The following is a 20,077-nucleotide window of genomic DNA, read 5'->3' as shown; positions in this document are numbered from 1 at the left end:
ATAAAATAAGTACTTCGGTGTCACAATGGAACTGCTTCTTCTAGGTTTTCACAGTTATTTGCTAGGGAACAGCAAGAAGAAGGGGAAAAGTACCTTGTCTAGTCCCTGAAGTAGTTGCTGCTGCTGTTACCACTCATCTGTGGTGTATCTTCCTCTTTGGGCTTACACATGCACTAGCAGGGTGTTGGAGGCTTTTTAGTCCTGACGCAAAAGAGGGGAAGCCTAATCATAGGGCAAAATTCTAGACTAAGTAAAATGTATCTCATTTCATCATCCATCTACTATCAGCTTACATTTCCCTGCCATCAGACTATCATGTCACATTGCAGACAGCACCTGCAAACCAATCAAGTAAAAATATAATGAGAAGGATTTAAATTAAGTTTCTCTATCCACCAAAAAACAAATCTCCTCCCACATACAGGTAGCTCTTGATACATCATAAGACATATCCCCATGCTGTGTAATGAGAACTGTGCAGTGGTTTCTCTGATGAAAAAAAGAATTTGCACCCTGAGGCTCCTGATTTGTTTTTTATTGACACTTTAGTAGGACAGTAGGTAATACATAAGATAAAGGGATGAACCTTTGAGTTCAGGTTTGAACTAAATCCAATTTTTAAATTACTGTAGGGTTTTCTTTATTTTTGGCACAGTCCACCTCTTCTGGAAATGGCAATCCACAGCAAGCCAGTCATACTGCCACAATAAGTGCTATGCAAACAAGATTTCTGTTTGGGTACAATATGAAGGGTGAGCAGAGATTGTCCTTTAAGCTGTCCTTCTAGGTAAAAACAGCCCCCATCAAATTCAGCTTAGACCAGGACTCCATCAAAGAGAGAGATTTAAAAAATCGTTTGGCAAATATATTTAGATGACACAAAATATGACTTTAGGATCACTTCATTATGTGTTATTTGTTTAACTGTAGCTTTTCTACCATGACTCAATAACAATTATGTTTCTGTGAAATATTTTGCTTTCCATACAAATTGCTGAAAAGAATTTTCAAAATATCAGTATGTGATAAGCACTTAGTATTTGTAGGATCTTCTGAAAAGCCCATCTGCTATGCAAATTAATATCTAAGAGTAATTTCTGAATGGGGATTCATAAAGGCATGGTTCAGAAAAACAATTAGCATATGTTTACCTTTCAGTGATTTCTTTAAAATACGGACTTGTATTTGAATACTTTATATAATGAGGAATGATTTCCCAAGGTGAGGTTGTACTCATTACAACTAGTAATATCAATATATTGTTTGCTTATTAACGGATTTTAATTTTATTTGCTCATTCCTCCACCAGATTCAATATTTGGTGATGGAAAACACATTAATTCGTTTAATCATTCATGAGGTATGTTGTACATGGTGGTGTTATTCCCCACCCCGTAGGAGGAGGTGACTCTTTGTCTCAGTTGCTTTCAGGAGCACGTTTTCCCAGCTGAGTCTCTCTGTCCTGTCCCCTAGTGCACCTGGTGGACATCTGGAATGTGATAGAAGCCTTGCGGGAGAACGCCCTGAACAACCTGGACCCCAGCATCGAACTGAACGTGGCTCGCCTGGAAGCTGTGATTTCAACCATCTTCTACCAGCTCAACAAGCGGATGCCGACGACCCATCAGATCAACGTGGAGCAATCCATCAGCTTGCTGCTCAACTTCCTGCTAGCGGCCTTTGATCCGTAAGTCTGCCTTCCTTCCCCTCTCTCCCAACTGGTGAAAGGATTTTACTTCCTCCAGAAATATCTCTGGAGAACAATTGAGCAGGCTCAATTCTGTCCCAAATAATGAGCATGTGAATAGTGCTAACTAGGGAGACAACCTAAATTGAGGGCCTCTGCTTTCTTTTCTTTCGAGCCCAATTCAGCACAACTGTGTTTTCATCCAAGCTACTCAGACTTGTTCCAGTTTATATCGAAGAAGAATTATCTACAGAAACAAATTCACATGCGCTTCTAATTTGGCTTGTTGTTTATTGACACACCAGTGGCTGACACCACTGCAATGCCTCTACAGCAGTGCCATGGGTTAATAGCTCATTATTTTGAAAGAGCTCATTTCCCTGCAAGTTCTTGCAGCTGTAAGCAATTTTTTTTTCTGGCTCATGCCAGTGCAGCATGATTTTGAGACCATGACAGAAATAGGATTAAAGACGTGGAGGTGATGAAATTCATGTTGTTTATTACTGCATGGGACTCATATTACAAAAAGAATAAGTTTGAGATAGAGCAAGCCACTTACATTAATGTGTATTCTGTGTATACCTATTACAGTTTCTGAATACGTAGTTGGCAACCTGTACTGCAATATTTGCAGTCCTCAAAACTGAGTTATTGGAGAACAGTGGTTAAGTCTGACAGATGCTGATATTGTTGCTTTATGGCTTATTTTTTGAAAATTCACCAGCAGAAAACACTGGCCATTAAACATTAAAATAAGGATGCTTCCCCTCTCTCTTCCCAGTCCTCTGTCTTGCTGCCCTGGTACTGGGTGTCATTGAGCACCTCTCGGTGCCAGACCAGCCAGTGGCTCAGTCACCATGGCAATGAGGAGAAAAAGTAGATGTTCCACATGAGAAGGCTGCACTCAACCTCTCCTCCGGCCCCTCCGAGGGGAAGAAAAGAAGCCAATCCATTGTGAAACCATAACCTTCAGGAATATTTTCCTCCCCTCAAGGGCAATAAAAGAAGGAACAGGCATTTTAATTCATACCATTGTGGCTGTGACAAGAACACTGAGGGATTCTGGGAATGGCCAGATGCATTTATTGCTGCATGCCACAAGTAAACTGCTTCCTGGCTGGTAAACACAGGGAAAGACCCTGGACTGTGGAAGCAAGACCTGTGATAATGTGCTTATTTTGTAGCTCACTGTAAAGGAGTAAAGATCTCAGGTACACAACACAGTTACTTGCAGCAAAATGGAGTAGAGGAATTTATCCCCTGGAGGGAATCAGAGAATGTTTTTAAGGGGGTAAGGTTTTGCTTTCCTTGAAAACATCCTGTGTGCTGTGGTTCATGACCTGTTTCTGGGCTCCCATCAGGCCCCCCCCAGGGTGAGGAAGCTGTCACCCTCACTCCATTTGTCAGGCAGCAGCTCAGTCTGTTGTGCTGCCTCTGAGTGGAGTGCATGGGATGCACTTCCCAGAAGAGCAGAGACACCCAAGGAATCCCTAGGAAGAGGCTCCCAGCTCTGGGGTCAGAGATAGGGACTAGCTGCCTATCACCCCATATTAAATACACCAAACATACGAGATGGGGTTCATGTGCAGTCTGAGATACCTAACTTCAGGCTTCATGGAGATACATGTCAGCGAGATCTCTCTGTACTGTAATGGAAGTCTAGACACCTGTCACAAATACAGATGTACCATCCGATTCTCAAAATGTGCCCTACCCTTTAGTATGACTCATATTATTGAAGTTTTGGGTTGAATATTGGTTTAACAACCACTCAGGTTTCCTGGTTTCTGGGAAATTGAGGGAGGGAGGTGGCTCTAGATGGTACAGGGACAGTGTGAGAGCTTCTGGAGTCTAACCAGAGCTGCTATCTCTGCTTCCCATGTTGCTCCTTTCCCTCCCCTCCAGTGCAGCAGAAGGATCATTCTCTGCCAGAAGTTAGAAGTTGGTGGAATGATGAGCAAGGTCTTTTCTTGTGGTCTCATGTTCAGAGAGGAGCAACGCTCTGCATGCCATCCAGAGGGATTCAGCAGGCCAGAGGAGTGGGCCTGTGGGAATCTCCTCATGAGGCTTAACAAGGCCAAGTGCAAGGCGCTGCAGGTCCAGAGAAGGTGGTGCAGTTTCTCATGTCCCGTTTGAAATCCAAAGAAAGTGGAGAAATGGACCTAACATATATGAAAGGACCACAAGGGACAAGTTATTTCATGTTTTAAAATCTAGTAAGCCTGTCACTGTCTCATTTATTTAGTAGATATGTTGCTCTTTGTGTACTGTGCTGGCTGAAGATCCTCCAAACTTTAAACAAAGCCTCTTCCTTCATTTATAGCCTTCTGAAAACCTGGCAGGTTTCTCTGCCCTCTGGCAAGGAATGTTTCCCTAGGCCTGCAATACAGATGTCTTCTCAGGAGCTAAAACTTGGCTAGCAAAACATAAAAGGAACCACAGTGTAGTGCCATGGCATCTGGGCCAACTTGGCCACTGCTGGTGCTTGCATCCTGGATTTTTTATGGTTTTTTCATGGCCTTGGGGATTCATTAGGCCTACAGATAATTATATTTCTCTGCTGCTCAACCCTGAAGGGAGGAAGAGTGGGGAAAAATTATAGTGTATAGAATTTCACGTGACACTCAGTGTTATATTCCTTCATGCTGCTAAAACTAAGCTAAAGTACAACCTTATAAAACTGCAAGCCAACAAATTCAAAATTCACAAATAGAAACACTTCTCCAATTAATTTATCATTAGTGTGTGGAAGTCAGCGTCAGGTGGTAGATGACCCTGACAGACCAAAACCAGTGAGCAGAATGAGGTGGTCAGACTTTAAAAAAATCTAGACAGAAACATGGCTGATCTATGTTTTTAACCACACGTTAAAATTGGGCAATAGCTTTTGCTTCTAGGCCTAAGGTGATTAACTGGCTTTATGAAATAATAGCACACTTCCCTCACTGGCATGCCAAGTACTACATAAAAAGTTGACAAGTTCAAGCCTTCCTGAAAAATTGATCCCAGGCTGGTGTCAAAGCCTAGGCAACAAGGTGGAATGTCAGCCTCATTCAGTCAAGTCGTTCCCCAAAAAGCTTCTTTTAAACAGACTCTGAAATACTCTGTAGATCATCTCCATCTATTCCTGCTGCAAAGTTTAACTGATAAGAAAATAGCTGAATTTTCTCTGTTCCTTGACATACCCTTTCCTATGAATGGAGATGTGGGCCCTGGGCTGTGGAACAGACCCTGTCTGGTTGGGGGAGGCTTGACTTCTACAGAGAAAAGAGGAAGTATTCACACCCTTGTTTAATCAAATGAACATTTGAATTGTACTGATTTCAGTACATAAAGATGATCAATATCTATTTTGGAAATACAACTTGTTCATTCATCTTTTCAGAGCAATAAAGTGTTTAATTCCCTCTCTTCTCCACCTTTGCTACTCACTGAAAGCCACAAAAGCATTTACAAAGGAAGTCCAGCAAAAAAAATGGATTTCAGAGATTTGGACATCCTGCATTTTGCTCTCCTACATGAAAGATTTTTGCTCAACGTCAATAAAATTTGGTCTCTGAAACCTCTTTGTGAAAATGCGAATTTGTAATTACAGCCTCTGACATTTCAGAATTGACTGCCTTGATTATAGTGGGTAGTAACCAACAGCTGAAGAAAGTTTGTTACTTTTGCAAAAGATACCTCAAAGTGTTAGGGGAGCACTATTTAAGCCTCATTAATGACAAATATCATTTTTTCTCAATGTCCTTTTCATGGGACACATTTGCTGTTTCTAAAGATGTGATGTTATTTCTTGATAGCTTCCCCCTCCATATGGCTGTCTCAGTATGGGTGTTGCTAGAGATCCTGACAAATGACAGTGTCATCTATTTGGTACCACTCTCCTTGGTGAACCAAAAGGCAAAATCAGGCCCTGGAGCTGGACTCCGCCTTGTACGGTCTGTGGATTTTGTGAGGCAGTCTGTGGGGTTTCCTTGCTCCAGGGACAGGCTGTCTCTCTCTGCAGCTATGCAGTGGAAGAGGAAACCTTCTGCTCTGCTCTGGTGTCTAAAAGCATGTATTATTTTTTGCCCTTCTTTCCCCAAGCAGCAGGAGATAACCTTTAACCCTGGCCATCAATCCCTTTCCTAAGTACTCCATCCTGTATTGTTGCTAAATGCACGTCAGCTTCAAGGTTTGCTTTTGACATCATTTACGCTTCTAGTGCTTTTCTTGCTGAAGAAAAACCTCAGCAAGAGAGGTGCAATATAAAATCAAAATATTTTCTGTCCTCTCCTATTTCCACTAGTAAAATTTATTTCTCTTTGCATTAGCCAGTCCAAAGCTGCTTTCAGGGAACGCTGACTTCTGCCGCGATCTTCCCGCTGCTGTGAGCCACTGCTTCAGCATTTGCTTTTGCACAGCAAACACTGTGAGGCCCCAGTGCTGCCTGTCAAGGGCATCTGTAGTGCTTAGACATAGCTTAGGGCACTTCTGGATCCAAATGATATTGGCGAGTCTTAGGCCCCATTACCCTGTCTGTTCATCAGCCATATGTATTTAAATATGCACGTGTCTATATGCACACACACACACGGACATACATATTTGGAGGGCAGATTGGGTTTATACTGGCTCTTGTGATGCTTTTAGGAATACAAATGACCGATACAAAATACAGTGTCAAAACTAACCAACTCAAATGGAGAGATTGAAGAGATAAATATCTTTTCTTTTTCTGTTCCTCTCTTCCATAACTGTTTGAGTGTGGGAAAAGCCAATGGCTCTAGGGTGGAAAGCTGAAGCCAAGTTGATATGTGTCTGCCATGCAAGAATATAATCTTATTAGTAAATGTAACTAAACCTCCTGGGAAAAATAATCTAAATCTGAAGCACTTCCACATGGGCTTTTTTTTCATCTCTAAATCTTCCATTGCTTCTTAATAATGTCATTGCTTCTACTTAGCATTTATTTTTTTTAGTATAACAGCTCTTTTAAAGGCAGATGGAAACCTTATGATGGAACAGTGCAGAAAAATTCCTAAGGGTCTAAAGGGTAACATGCACAAAAATAATATAAAGGGACCACATTCTCAGCCATAGCAGTGCTAAGTCTGGTTTACACAAATCAGAATCCAATCAACAAAGGATGGGAATACAGACGTCTGGAAATTCCTATGCTGTGATTTTAATCTTAGGAAGCCAGTCAAAGGGAACTCAATGTAAGGAAAATGTGTGCACAAAAGTCAGCATTAAAGAACACGGTAAATATTTCTTTCTTAATTACTGTAGTAGTGGATTTATTACTTTTTGCCTGTATTTCTAGTTGATTTTCTGGCAAAAAGCAGAATTTTAAATGAGTGTAATGGATAATTAGAATTAATATTTAGAATTATGGGTTACACTGGCATAGAACTAAGTCCAATTCGATGAACTTTAAAGATTATTACCTAGTCAAGCTTAGGGAACTGACTCATTTTCTAAAGTCTGAGTGACTTGATGAGTATAGCATGAAGCATGCATCATGCATCAATGTACATATGTGAATATCCCATTCATGTCTGTCTTACATGTATATGTCACTGCATTAGTCTGGTTTGGGATTAGCAGAGAGAGAGACAGGCTCCAGGTCTTTCCAGAATCAGTTCATACTTTAGTTCTGATCAGACAAAATTTTCTTCCTTAAAATTATGAGTGACAATGAACAGAGTAATTTTAAAAATTCTGATGAAGAGCTAAATTTCTATATACTGCTGTTGCCAGTGGAGTGAGACCTTCTTTATGTAGGACATGACTGTATACTTTAAACAGGAAATCCCTTATAAACATTGTGTTCCCTGGTAGAGTAGACTGAAGGTCACAGAAACTCCATTTCCAAAAACTTACACAAAACTTTATCATCCATCTCTGTCATTAGTCCTGTCAGTAGAATTTAGAAGGAAACATGGCTGCCATTTTGCTAAGCTCAGAAATATTGGTTGTCTCTTTTTTAAAGCATGATGACATGTTCTCACTGATGTCATTAATTAATATCATTAATTCATGTGGGAAGCTATGAAGTAATGGCAAGGAGATCAGATGATGGGTAGAAGTTGCTCCAGTACAACTCTGGACTCCTACTGCCTTACAGTAAGATTCAGAGAATTCCAAGAGAAACCACATTTCACCATTTGGATGTCAAGAAAACTAACATTAAGAAGCAGATGAACTTAGGAGAGCATGTTCATTCTCATCTTTGGAAAGGGGCTGAACACTAAACTGGGGCTGATAGGTGTTTTAGGGGCTCAGTGTGCCATGCAGTGTATGAAGTCATGTTTCACTCATGCAGCTCAAATAAACCAAGATTTCTGGGATGGCAGGTGGTCACTGGGGACCGTCACGGCTGTAGCAGGACAATGAGTATCATTTAAAAGGACCTACTGGCAGGTACAGATGAAGTTTGTGCAGTGATATGAGCCCTTGCTTTTTTTTCTCTTTTGTTCCCGGTGTTGATTTTTTTCACTTACTTGCAATCTTCTAGGTCCAAAAGATTCCCAAAGCACTTGGGATAGGGAAACCATGAGTGTGATAAGTGTCTCCCAGTGCTACTGTATCACAAATAGCAGTAATAATTATCACTGTCGTGTATAATGAGATAAACAGTTTAATACTCAGCTTCATATATGTAATAAATCTGCTCTGAGGTCTTTACAGAACAGCATACTGATGCGTGTTCCCACAAAACAAACTTTCTTTTTAGAGGTCTTATTTCTCTGTATGTCAATCCACATATATTGTCCATTACAGTAAGTGATGTCAGAAAATACATTTTAGTTGAACAGATTCTTGTAAAATGGACATATAAAATATGTCTACTTTCTACTTTTGAACAGGGAAGGACATGGTAAAATTTCCGTTTTTGCTGTCAAAATGGCCTTGGCAACTCTTTGTGGAGGAAAAATCATGGACAAATTAAGATGTAAGTGATGTTTTTTACCTGTTAACAATTGTTATTGTTGGAGAAATAACAATACAGGTAGAAAAGAGGGAATTAGAATAAGTTACTGTTTCATGACTGGGTTTGGGAGTTGCACTATGTATATCTCCAAGTAAATCCCACTAAATGTTTGGTTGAACTTCACACTGAGGTTTTTAAAGACAAATTGCATACATTGAGGTTCTTATTGGTGGATTTTTATGGTTTTTTTCCATTGGGGTATTGAATTCGGAATACAGACAAGTGCCTCAACATCATGAAGCATCATTTAACAATTTCTTCTGATTTTTTAATAACATCTATGTCTTCTCACACCTAGAAGAACAATACATTTATGTACTATTTATATTTTCTTTCACAGGGCATTCTTATGCCATGTATTTTGGTGAACAGATTTCTCATTTCACAGGATTTATTCCCAGTTCCCCAATAGCAAAGGCATAGTTTACTTGTAGCTGCAATGGAAGACTTTCTGTTTAGTGATTCTGCTGAGCCTTCTACCGCAGCCCAAGAAAACTGAGTTTAAAAATTGCTGTTGATTAGACAAGTAGAAATCCCAGGTGCTGATTTCGTCTTCCAGATTTGGTGCCATTTTTTAATACATTATTTCTATGTAGAAACTCAAATGCAGACTGAACTAAAGTTATAAATTATGAATTGAACACCATTTGTTCCCTAAGGTGCTTTAAGAATAGGAACTGGGTCCATCCAGTAGAAGGCTGAAGTACAGTGATGATTTTTGGGTCAGCAGTTCCAGAGTCATGTTGTCAGAATTTTCCTTCCAGGTTCCTGGAAATGAAGCAGCTGACATGACAGCCTGAAAAACAATAAATGTTCCTTAGTCAGAGATCTCCTGCTAAGCAGAGGATAATTTTAAACAAGCAGAGAACTAAGGGCTGACAAACTGACATCTCTGCAATAATAAAAGTGTGATATTTTTATACATAAAAAAATGAAGAAGAGTGAAAAGTAATGCATTTTCAAGGCCTTCAGTGCTTTGTGTGTCCAAGACAATAATAACTGACTTAATGAACCCATTGTTAAGATTTTGATTTGACATGGTAAGCTGGCAGTAGGCAAAAAGCTGATGTAGCATATCTTGTCAAATCAGAGCGTTCTTATCTGATTAAATTACTGCCTCATGCCATGCATCAGACTTTGCTTAAAAATGACCACATACAAAGAAAAAAAAAACAGGAATATTAATATTAAAATCAGCAAATAATTATTCTTCTTTTCTATTGAAAGAGGTCAGAATTAAAAATGCAGTAATAATGGAAGTTTCCATAAGCCAAACATGTTTAGTACTTGTCTTTCAAATCAGATGATACTGAACTCAGAGCAAATCTGTAGCTCACACTGAAGCTGCTGTGTTCTTTCCTTGTCTGTCCCCCCTCAGATATTTTCTCCATGATTTCTGACTCCAGTGGTGTGATGGTTTATGGCAGGTATGACATGTTTCTGCGTGAGGTTCTCAAGCTGCCCACCGCTGTCTTCGAGGGGCCTTCGTTTGGTTACACTGAGCAGTCAGCAAAATCCTGTTTCTCACAGCAGGTAAATGAACAGATGCAGGATCTCAGTCACCCCTCTGAGCAGGCCAAGACTCTTCCTGTCTTACACATATGTGCATATTTGCCCAGGAAACACAGGGCTGGATGAGGGGAAGGTCCACTCCACTGATTTCTGGTGTGTAGGTTTGGTGCCTTCAACAGGAAACTGGTCTCTATAGGTTCCCCATATAATCATGAAGAGAGAGGCTTAGTCAAAAAGTGATTCAGAGCAGGATCTTGACTTACACGTTCCTGAATTAGGGAACCTCCTAATTTAAGCATGTGTTATATACATACCTTTAGGTATTATATATATGTATGTATCCCAAGACATGCAGTCCTCCATTCCACTTAGTTGGTGTTGGTGTAGGCATACACAAGACCACCTTCTCCATACAAAGCTCAAGTTCCACCAAAAAGAAATCAAACTTCAGGTTTCCCCACTGATAGACACACAAGTTTAGGGGTGAGAAGAAAATCACCTTAAAACTTTTTTTATAAATGGGAATCAGTATGTATTAGAAAATCCCTAGTCTCTTACCAATAATACCAGTGAGATAGGGTCAGGAAAGCAATGGATTTATCCTGAAGAAAATGCAAGATTTTTCCACAGCTCAGCAGACTCCATAGGTACACTGAGTGCAGTACATTGGCTTCAGCTAATACATTATTGCGGCTGGTCGTCCACTTCTCCATCTGGCTGTTGCCACACATCACACTGTATAATTCCATAAATATATAGTAGGAGAATATGCTGAAACTGGCACAACGTTAGAAATAAAGTTGTATTTTCCTTCTCCTTATCCTTTAATTTGCACTGAGTACTGTTGAACAAGTAAGTTCAATGGAGCAGGAATAGTGTCATTTTCATGCAAAATAGAGTCTCATTTTTTGTACTTTCTGTTTCATCACTAATCAATAGGCACTCCAGTCAACCAAAAGGCATGTTGGAATTCATTTATTGAATCATCTCCCAATTAATTTTAAATTGTAATGTCTGCATATGTGAAAATAGTCTTATTTCACAGAGGGAGACTTAAAACAGCACTTCTTAGGATGTTGAAGAATTGACATGGTGAAGTGACTTCTGGTAGTTTTGTGTAAAATAATGGAAGAGTACTCTTGCATGACAACATGGCATTCAAGCTTTGCATGTTGAACATGCTGTTGATATAAATGAAAAAAGGAATTTCTTTTCCTGAAAAAATGTGATTCAGGCCTGATTTTTTATCTCCATAGCCATCAGAAATGGCACTTGCTTTGAGATTGCATCTAGCTGAGTGGACCAGATGCATTAAGGTACCTTTAGAAGCAACATCTTCAAGGAGGCATTAGATGGTTTTGTTTACAAGCTCCACTTAGAGCTAACAAGAGTTAAGTGTCTGACTGATGTAGGTACACAGCAGGTTTACAAAGCTGCTGTTTTGCATCTGGAGGGTAGCCAAGTACTTTGTAAATCTAGTCTAATATTTCACTTAAATTGACTTTTATGTAGTTCTCATTACATCCTCACTAGGGATGAACCAGAGTTTTGAAATGAGATTCAAAAAACCAGATCTTTATGACACCATGATAAATAGTATTTACACTCTCAGTCATAATCAAGTCATTCTTTCACTCTCTCATGTAGCATTATCAGAAGTTGATACCTTGGAATAAGTTTGACATTCTTGCTTGTTGTTCTCACTATGGATCACTTGTGCTTACCAGAAGCCTTTCAACCCCCTGATATATGGAGATTCTTTGATTTCAGGGAAAGAAAAAATTCTGGGAATGATCTGCTTATGGTGTCAAATCCATTTCAGTTTACATCTGAAAGGATTTTTCCTATTACAGGAATGTTTTATTATTCCCCATTGTATTAGTTTACTTGATCGAACCATGTATTTTCCTCTGCCTGTGAACCAGTGCTAGATTGAAGGGCTATTCAAAGTAGAAACAACAGTGTTTCCTCATTAGCAAATTTAGGGAACAGAAATGCCAGAGCAAGTGACTTAATGTTTCAGAATACAAATCTGTGGCTCAAAAAGGAGTTTATCATCGCCACTTTACCCCATAGGTAGGATTGATGTGATGTTACACTCTATTTGTATTAAACAGTATTATTATTATTGTAAAAACCACTTAAAAAAAAATTTACCCCAAGCTAAAAAGATAGACACTAACTTCATTTTCTTAGCACTTGTCTAAGTGTTATTCCACAAACCTAGACTCCATCTGTGTGTAGTGTATATTTAGAAAACAGCTTTCAGTTTCAACTTTCCCAGCAGCTGAAAGAAAATTGCAGGAGGAAAATGTATGGAAATTGCTCTGACGGTGTCCTTTTAAGGGACACTGCTTTTTTCTCTAATCCACAAAATCAGTGATCACCAGAGCAGTTTGGCCATAAAGCTGTCACTGAAGCTAAGTTGCCTTATTTGGTGCCAATCAGATTTTAAAGTTATAGCTGGATTCAAAAGTCCACTGCATTGTGGAAGAGTTGTTCTTGTCTCTTCATCTGTTTGCTTGTTAGGCTGGCTCTGTGTATCCCCTCAAAAGCAGAGGGAACACCTAAGGCTACTCAACTCTGCAGTATGGGGCACTGGAAGTCCCTTCTTTTCCTGGGCTTCCTTCCACATTTTTCCCCCCTGTGCTTTCAGTTCTGCTGCAGACAACACAGACATTTGCTGGCAGCAGTGGTCAGCAAAGCCATGCCAAGCATCCACAGCAGAAAAAGAAATCCACATCTCCAAAAGAAGGATCCTTTTCTGTGAACTGATGCTTACAGCATAGGATGCCTGTTTGGGAAATGGTTCTCCACTCGCTGTGGCTGGGAAGATAATTCATACAACAAGCAGGTGGTAGTGTTTGACTGGACACCGCAGTTATTGTGGGGAAAGGTAGCATTCCAGTGAGATTTAGAGCTCATATTCTGGCTATTCTGTTCATTAAAGAATCAAGTCCATTTTCACAGTAGCCTGAGGTATTTTCTCCTAGGGACAAACATCTCTATATATTTCCAAATACCTTGCAGTATTTTCATCCCTGAGATTGTTGCAGTGTGAGATGTTTTCCATTGATCACTCAGCGTATAAGAGAAGTAATGCTTTTATTTACATCTGGTGGTAATTGTGTATAAATGGAGCACAGATACTCCATCTGGAAATCTCAGCTCTTAGAAGAATTCCACAACACACAGAGATGATACATGTCACTGCATAACTGCTGCTTAGCTTCCTCATGGGGTAAACCACAGTTCTTTAGCAAGTTAAAGCAGCAGCTTATGCAATCAGATATGAAAATTTAGCCATCCCTTTGGATATGAGGATACTACTTAAATATGTATGTCTATAAAATACATCTGCATATATTCTCAGCAGGGCTCGGTATTTTTGCATCTTAAATTTTATTTAAGGAAGGCTCAGTTGCTGATTGAAAAAAACAAATGAACTAAGATTTGCGATTATTTTTTCCAGACACATTAGAAATTTAAGGCCCTAGATTGCATTTTTTAAATCAACAGGGATATCTTAGAGTTTAAATCTCTTTGAAATTTAAAGGGGCACAGATCTCTGAGTGCTTAAAGGCATGAAGAGTTTAGGAACAGTTGCAGTCCCTGAGTATATGCAAACATGACATCCCACAATCACAGCTCACCCATAACTAGTTGCCGTTTCTCCTCAGACAAGCATAGTTTCTTAAATTACAGTAACAAATGGCCTGTGCTGGTCTCTCCTTACCCTGTATTTCTTTTGGATTTGTACTCCCTTTCCAGTATTTTCCTTCATTTTCTTTTTTTGGAGTACCATCAGCAGTGATTTTTCATTTGAAAATTGGTCATACACAGTGATACCCTACATGCACTTGTACTTGTCACACAATACTCAAAACAGACGAGAACATGCAGAGTTGAATACCATCCTTAACCACAAAGCATCTTCAGGCAGTGACTCTAGAAGAGAGTCTGGAAGTGAGTGGGAGCTAAGTGTCTCCAATCCAGCCTTGTGAGAGTGACTGCTAGTCATCAGTTGTATCATTGTACCAACTAAAAATAGTCTGGAAAAGCTCTGCTAGTATCACTTGTTCTTTTTAGTAAATCAGGCCTACAGAAAAACAGTGTTTGAAACTTATTCCCAAGTGTTTCTGTAGACACAAGCTAAAATAATTTTGAGATGTCTAATTACTGTTTTTTTGTGCATGTTTGTTTGCTTGCTTGAGCAGAAAAAGGTCACATTAAACACTTTCTTGGATACCCTCATGTCTGATCCCCCGCCACAGTGTCTAGTGTGGTTACCACTTCTGCATCGACTGGCAAATGTTGAAAATGGTAAGTAAAGACACGCTGCCAAAACACAGTTACAAGAATAAATTTTGGTGTGATGATTTTCACACTCTGTAGGTGATTTTGTAAAAGCTACTGTTCTGGGTTCATTGACTCCATGCGCTATTTTTACAGTGACTGGTAAAATATTTGGAGAAGTCTGTTGGTCATTCAGCCAGGAACATGGGTTAAGTTTTGCTGTGTTCAGGAGGTTAACCTGATCATGTCTCCTCCTGTGCTCTGGATAAGCAAAGAGCAATAGGACTTCATCCATTGACACACTTACATTTGGTAAACTATCAAGACCACAACTTTTGTTGTGACATTTGGCAGCAGAGAGGGAACAGCTGTGGCAGCTTCCGTTCGTGCAGTATTCTTTTGGCAGGAGATGTCCAGTGCAGTGCAAAACACCAGCCAAAAGGTCCTTAGGAAGGATGTCCTCCTAAGTCTACACTGCCAGACCATATCCTCTGAAGAGGAAGTTCCATGTGGATGGTGTGCACCCATTTTTGGTGATAAAAGGAAAAGAAGGAAAAGTTGTATGTGTTCTTGTACTAAACAAATCTCTCTTCCACTGAAAGGCACCAAGGTGCGTAAGGTGATATTCCCAAGTCCTTTTTGGCTACAGAGCAACCTATCTATCCCACCTTCCCCAAGCTCTTGTCATCCATCCCTGTCCCTTCCCAACTTCACAGTGTTTCCTAGCCTAGAGCAGTAACCCTTCCTGCTGCAAAATTCTGGCAAGGAATTAAACCCCTGACATATTCAGCACTGATCCAAATTCTCCCAGACTGAACCTTATGACAGAAAGGCAGAAGGTGCCTGGGAACAAGGGGATGTTCAGTACCCTGTGGTAAATTGGGTACATGCTGTACCAAGGAAAGAGGAACAGACATAGCACTATTGCCCGGAAAGTGCTTCAGAATATCTCAGTTGGTGCTTTAGAGTCCTCTTGTGAGTGACTTGCATCCTTGTCAGTTTCTGCTTCTGAACAGAGAACTGGACCACACAGGTCCCTTCAATGGCCAGCTTTCCAAATCTGGGCATCCAAAGCCGAGTGTTCAACTCCACATGTAGGTACCTAAATGACACCACTTGTACAGATGAGATGGCAGTAATTAAAAAACAATAGTATGTCTAAGTACACTTGCATCCTTTCCATAGCCATACAGCTGAGTTTGACTTTTCCTCCAAGGTGCCTCACTTCAGCTCCATAAAGCATAATGAAACATTCAGCTTCTCCCAGTAGTGCAGCAGCAGTGGATTTTCCCACATACAAATTTCCTCTGTCATAGAATAGTTTGGGTTGAAAGGGACCTTAAAGATCATTCAGGTCCAACGCCCTGGCAGGGACACCTTCTGCTAGACCAGGTTGCTCAAATCCCCATCCAACCTGGTCTTGAACACTTCCAGTGATGGGTCATCCACAACTTCTCTGGCCAACCTGTTCCAGTGCTTCACCACCCTCACAGTGTATCACAGGGTATCCACAGTGGGTGAATATTAGTTTCTTCCTAATATCTAACCTAAACCTACTCTCTTTCAATTTAAAGCTGTTCCCCCTTGTCCTGTCACTACATGCCCTTGTCAGAAGTCCCTCTCCAGCTCTCTTGTAGCCCCTTCAGGTACTGGAGGGCTGCTCTAAGGACTCCCTGGAGCTTTCTCTTCTCCAGGCTGAGCAACTCTCTCAGCCCGTCTTCATAGGAGAGCCCTCATCTTCATGGCTGTTCTCTGGACTCTGTCATGTATTCTGTTAGACACTGAACACATTTTTTTGCTGCTGTGAGCAGGAGGTACAGATACCAGCTCAGAAGTGAAGAAGGGTTTGGTGCCCAGTGTAGGAAGTGTTGCTCATAGCTCAGCACAGATTGCTGTATTTTCATGGGTCAGAGCTGTCAGCAGCATCCAATGCCGCAGATTGCTTTAGACAAATAAGGGAACACTCTTCAGTTCGGGGCTTTGTCCATAAAATTTTGCTAGGTGTTTCTTTGTTTTGGTTTATGGCTCACCATTTCTTTCTCCCGCACAGTCTTCCACCCCGTCGAGTGTTCCTACTGCCACAGCGAGAGCATGATGGGGTTTCGTTACCGCTGCCAGCAGTGTCACAATTACCAGCTCTGTCAGGACTGCTTCTGGAGGGGCCATGCCAGCGGTTCCCACAGCAACCAGCACCAAATGAAAGAGTACACGTCATGGGTAAGGGAAGGCTCCTGCCTCGCTGCAGACTGCTTTGCCCTCCAGCCATCGGAGAAGCCCCCAGCCACAGCTCTGGGCAGCTGTCTGGCTCAGGGGAGCAGGAGCCAGGCTGGCGCTTTGAATTAGTGACCCTGTCTGGGAGGCTCTGGCCCTGGGAGGCATCAGGAGAGCATGGAGGTGGGAATGGTTTTTTCAGGGTGAGGATCTGGGGCGCCTGTGACGGTGTGTGCCGCGGTGAGGGCAGCGCAGGAGGGGCTGGCAGCAGGGCACCAGGCTCATGGCAGCTTCTCCCGTTCCCACAGGACTCACGGTAAAATCCTCATTGGCTTGCTCTGTTTGGCTACATGTAAATGAAATGATGAATACTTAATGCTCATTCATCAATATTTTCAGTTGAGTGGCTGCAGCATATGCGTAGCATTTGCAATGATCCTGGCACTGTAGATTTGAGCGTGGTCACAGATCCACAGCAGTGTTTACTACAGAGAAAACCTCACTTCTGTCTTTTTGTTGTTAATCGAAATAATGCAGTGTTTTTTCTAAGCTGAAAGAGAAGTATCAACAGCTGCTGGAACCTTAACCTTCTCTGAAGCGCATGAGACCTGGGGACTCAGCTCTCCATGGACTGGAGCAAAGCCCCAGTAGAACCCCTTGGTTACAGAACATCATAATAATCCTTTGGGGTTCAAATGCAGAGATCAGCAGAAAACCTAATTAATCCCAAACCTTTCAAAAGTATATTGTTTAAAAAAAAGAAAAAGAAAGTTACGCATACAGCAAAAGCTCCCATTTGCACAGTACTTCGTGTTTATTTTTTAACAAAGTTCCAAAGTTTAATACTTTTAAAATGTCTGGTTTTCTGTTGATGGAACAGGCAAGGGTTAAATTTGACATTGTTTGCTCTGTATGCCAGTCATACAGCTCTGCACTGTATCCCAGCAGACCTGGATCTGTAATTGTTTTTGTGGGTCCTAATTGCTGCTTGTTGCATAGACACAAATGGTTGGAGTTTAGTATCTGAATAGGAAAGTGCCCACTATGTAGCTCAAACTCCATTCTTAACAGCAATTTTTGCTATAAAATCCATTTTTTGCTGTAGCCAGAGAGCTGTAATTATAGGTAGGAAGTAATTGGAAAACTTAAGATTTCTGCTCAACGGAAGACAAAAATGTGACCACATGCCTAGTGCTTTCAAATGTTTCCTTGCCAGAAACAAATGTTTTGCTTCAAGTTTGAAGTTGCCTTTCTGTAGCATTCATTAGCATTTGTTCAAACCTAGTTTGCATTCTCCATAATGCATCAGTATCGAGCTCCACATGCAGATTGGAAGTGTTCATAGGTGCAGTGAAAATCAACTGTTCTTGATTCAGAGAGAAATTGTATTTATAATGAAAGAGAAAGAGCTTGAACTTTACATATTTAGGTTGGATTTCTCTAATAGAAACATTTCATTATGGACTTGATGACAATCATAAGTTGATGCAGGATGTGTATGCACAAATACAAAACCCTTTCTGTCAAGTTCCAGAAGGACTTCTAAATTTCAGCCTGTAGAGCTGGGTTTTGGGGAGAGGAGACAGTGTAAGGATCACTAACCCTCTTTTACTGGCAGAGAAGCCGAATCACAGAGAGCTGAGTTGAATTCCTGAGAGTCCCTCACACAGATCTGAAAGATCTCAGAGCCCTTCCTTAGAAGGGAAGTTTACTCCTCAACTGCATAGTCTCCAAACAAAGCAGACAATACTGATTGATTTTTTTTTTTTTAACTCCCTGGTGAAAATCATGCTTCTTGCACAGACCCTCCCCATCTTTTGGTGACAGTGACAGTACGTCAGCCTCTTTTGATGCCCTGTTGCCACAATGGCACAATTGGCACAATTCTGTGTCCCAGATTTCCCATTGTGGTCAGTGGCCAGAGGAGGTGCAAGAGAAGCTTTGTAATAGCAGCTAAACAGTACAGGTGTACAGCTAAACACTGGAGGTGAGGAGGGAAATACTAGCGAGGGAAAGAACATAGCAGCCTAGTGCCTGGCCCATGTCTAGGAGGGAAATTCAGTGTATCTATAGGGACAGGCATACTCTGATCTGTCCTCCTTGCACTCCCAAGCTGGTGAGGTACAAGCCAGCACCAGTCCAGGTGACACAAACTGTTTCTTCCTTCAACACTGCCTGAGTGCAGCATTGCAAAAAAGCCCTGGCAACTGTCCCTATAGATACACCCCCCAGCCTGCTCTAAAGGTTGCTGAAGATAAGAGTAGTCTTTCCCCAAACTTTCTGCCTTACCAGACTCTCTGCATGGGAGGGGGGCAAGGGGGATGTCAGTCCATAGGTACATGAGCTGTTAGAGCTTCCTGTTGTTTTGTGCTTCCTATAGCAGAAACAGTATGCACCTTACTTGTCCAGATTACCTCTACCTTCCTTGTTCCTCCCAGAAATCACCTGCTAAGAAGCTAACTAATGCACTTAGCAAGTCCTTAAGCTGTGCTTCCAGCCGTGAACCTTTGCACCCAATGTTCCCTGACCAGCCTGAAAAACCTCTAAACCTGGCTCATATTGTGTAAGTATCTGTGTGCTGTAGACAAAATAAGCTTTGTTGTAGGAGTTGCTTGCACCAAGTGTAGATACTATGGCTCTGAACACAGCAGGAGGCAGGTGTGGCTTGTCCAGCTCAGTGCATCACAAGTGCAAATTTGCTGGCAGGGGTATTTAGTGTAATAGTGCTCTTCTGGTGTGACTTCACTTGAAAAATCAATGGGATATATACATGCAGTCAAATACTGGGACACAACACTGGAGTGTCCCCATTCTCCTCAAGAGATGTCCATGCAATTTCATGGAGTTTCAGCACTTTGGGATGTATTGATGCTGAGAACATCAGTTCTGTTGTCTAGAGACTCTAAACTTCAGTGTATCACAGGTATGTCTTGACACAAGGCACCAGAGAAAATTTTGTCAAAACGGCTGTCAGAGTTCTCACTGACTTTAGTGAAGCTGTGGCTTCACCCAACCCTGAAGAATTGTATGAGTCTGCATAAAAAGTGTGTCTTGAACTGCCAAGTCACTTGAAAAGAGTCTGTTATCCATATGTTTTGATATGTTGAGAAAGCAAGATTATTTTTTGGTATAGCAGCATGTTACTATTTTTTTTCTGCAGGAGTCAAGAAACCCAAAGCAGAAAGAAAATGTATTTGTGCAGGGGAAAGTACCACTTTGAAAGTTTCTTTTTCTAAAACATGTCCACTACCCATAGTGGCAGACACTCAGATTTTCTCACTTATCAACTTGACTTACCTTTGCTTTGCTTCTTGGGTCCTTAATAAAAAAAGGGAAAAACCCATTGAATTCCCCATAAAATTAAGGAAAAATCAAGACATAGGTTGGAAGAAAGG

The 20,077-nt window shown here is 41.0% G+C and overlaps 1 protein-coding gene across 23 annotated transcripts in view; it reads left to right on the top strand.

Annotated features, from left to right (window-relative positions):
- The window catches only part of DTNA (dystrobrevin alpha), a 223,463-nt gene that overhangs the window by 154,517 nt on the left and 48,869 nt on the right, over positions 1 to 20,077 (top strand). For all 23 annotated transcript variants that reach the window (XM_042029071.1, XM_042029072.1, XM_042029067.1 and 20 more), the window contains 6 exons: positions 1,474 to 1,687; positions 8,539 to 8,624; positions 10,042 to 10,196; positions 14,393 to 14,498; positions 16,522 to 16,688; positions 19,121 to 19,245. In XM_042029071.1, the coding sequence (XP_041885005.1) occupies positions 1,474 to 1,687; positions 8,539 to 8,624; positions 10,042 to 10,196; positions 14,393 to 14,498; positions 16,522 to 16,688; positions 19,121 to 19,245 (853 nt within the window). The remainder of the gene's footprint in view (positions 1 to 1,473; positions 1,688 to 8,538; positions 8,625 to 10,041; positions 10,197 to 14,392; positions 14,499 to 16,521; positions 16,689 to 19,120; positions 19,246 to 20,077) is intronic.

Source organism: Corvus kubaryi, unplaced genomic scaffold, assembly GCF_017639235.1.
Source record: "Corvus kubaryi isolate FWS band 111438036 unplaced genomic scaffold, C.kubaryi_AGA036_p1.0 37312, whole genome shotgun sequence".
In the NCBI taxonomy this organism is placed as follows: Eukaryota; Metazoa; Chordata; class Aves; order Passeriformes; family Corvidae; genus Corvus; species Corvus kubaryi.
Note: the sequence above shows the minus strand (reverse complement) of the source record. Positions and strands in the feature narration are given on the sequence as shown.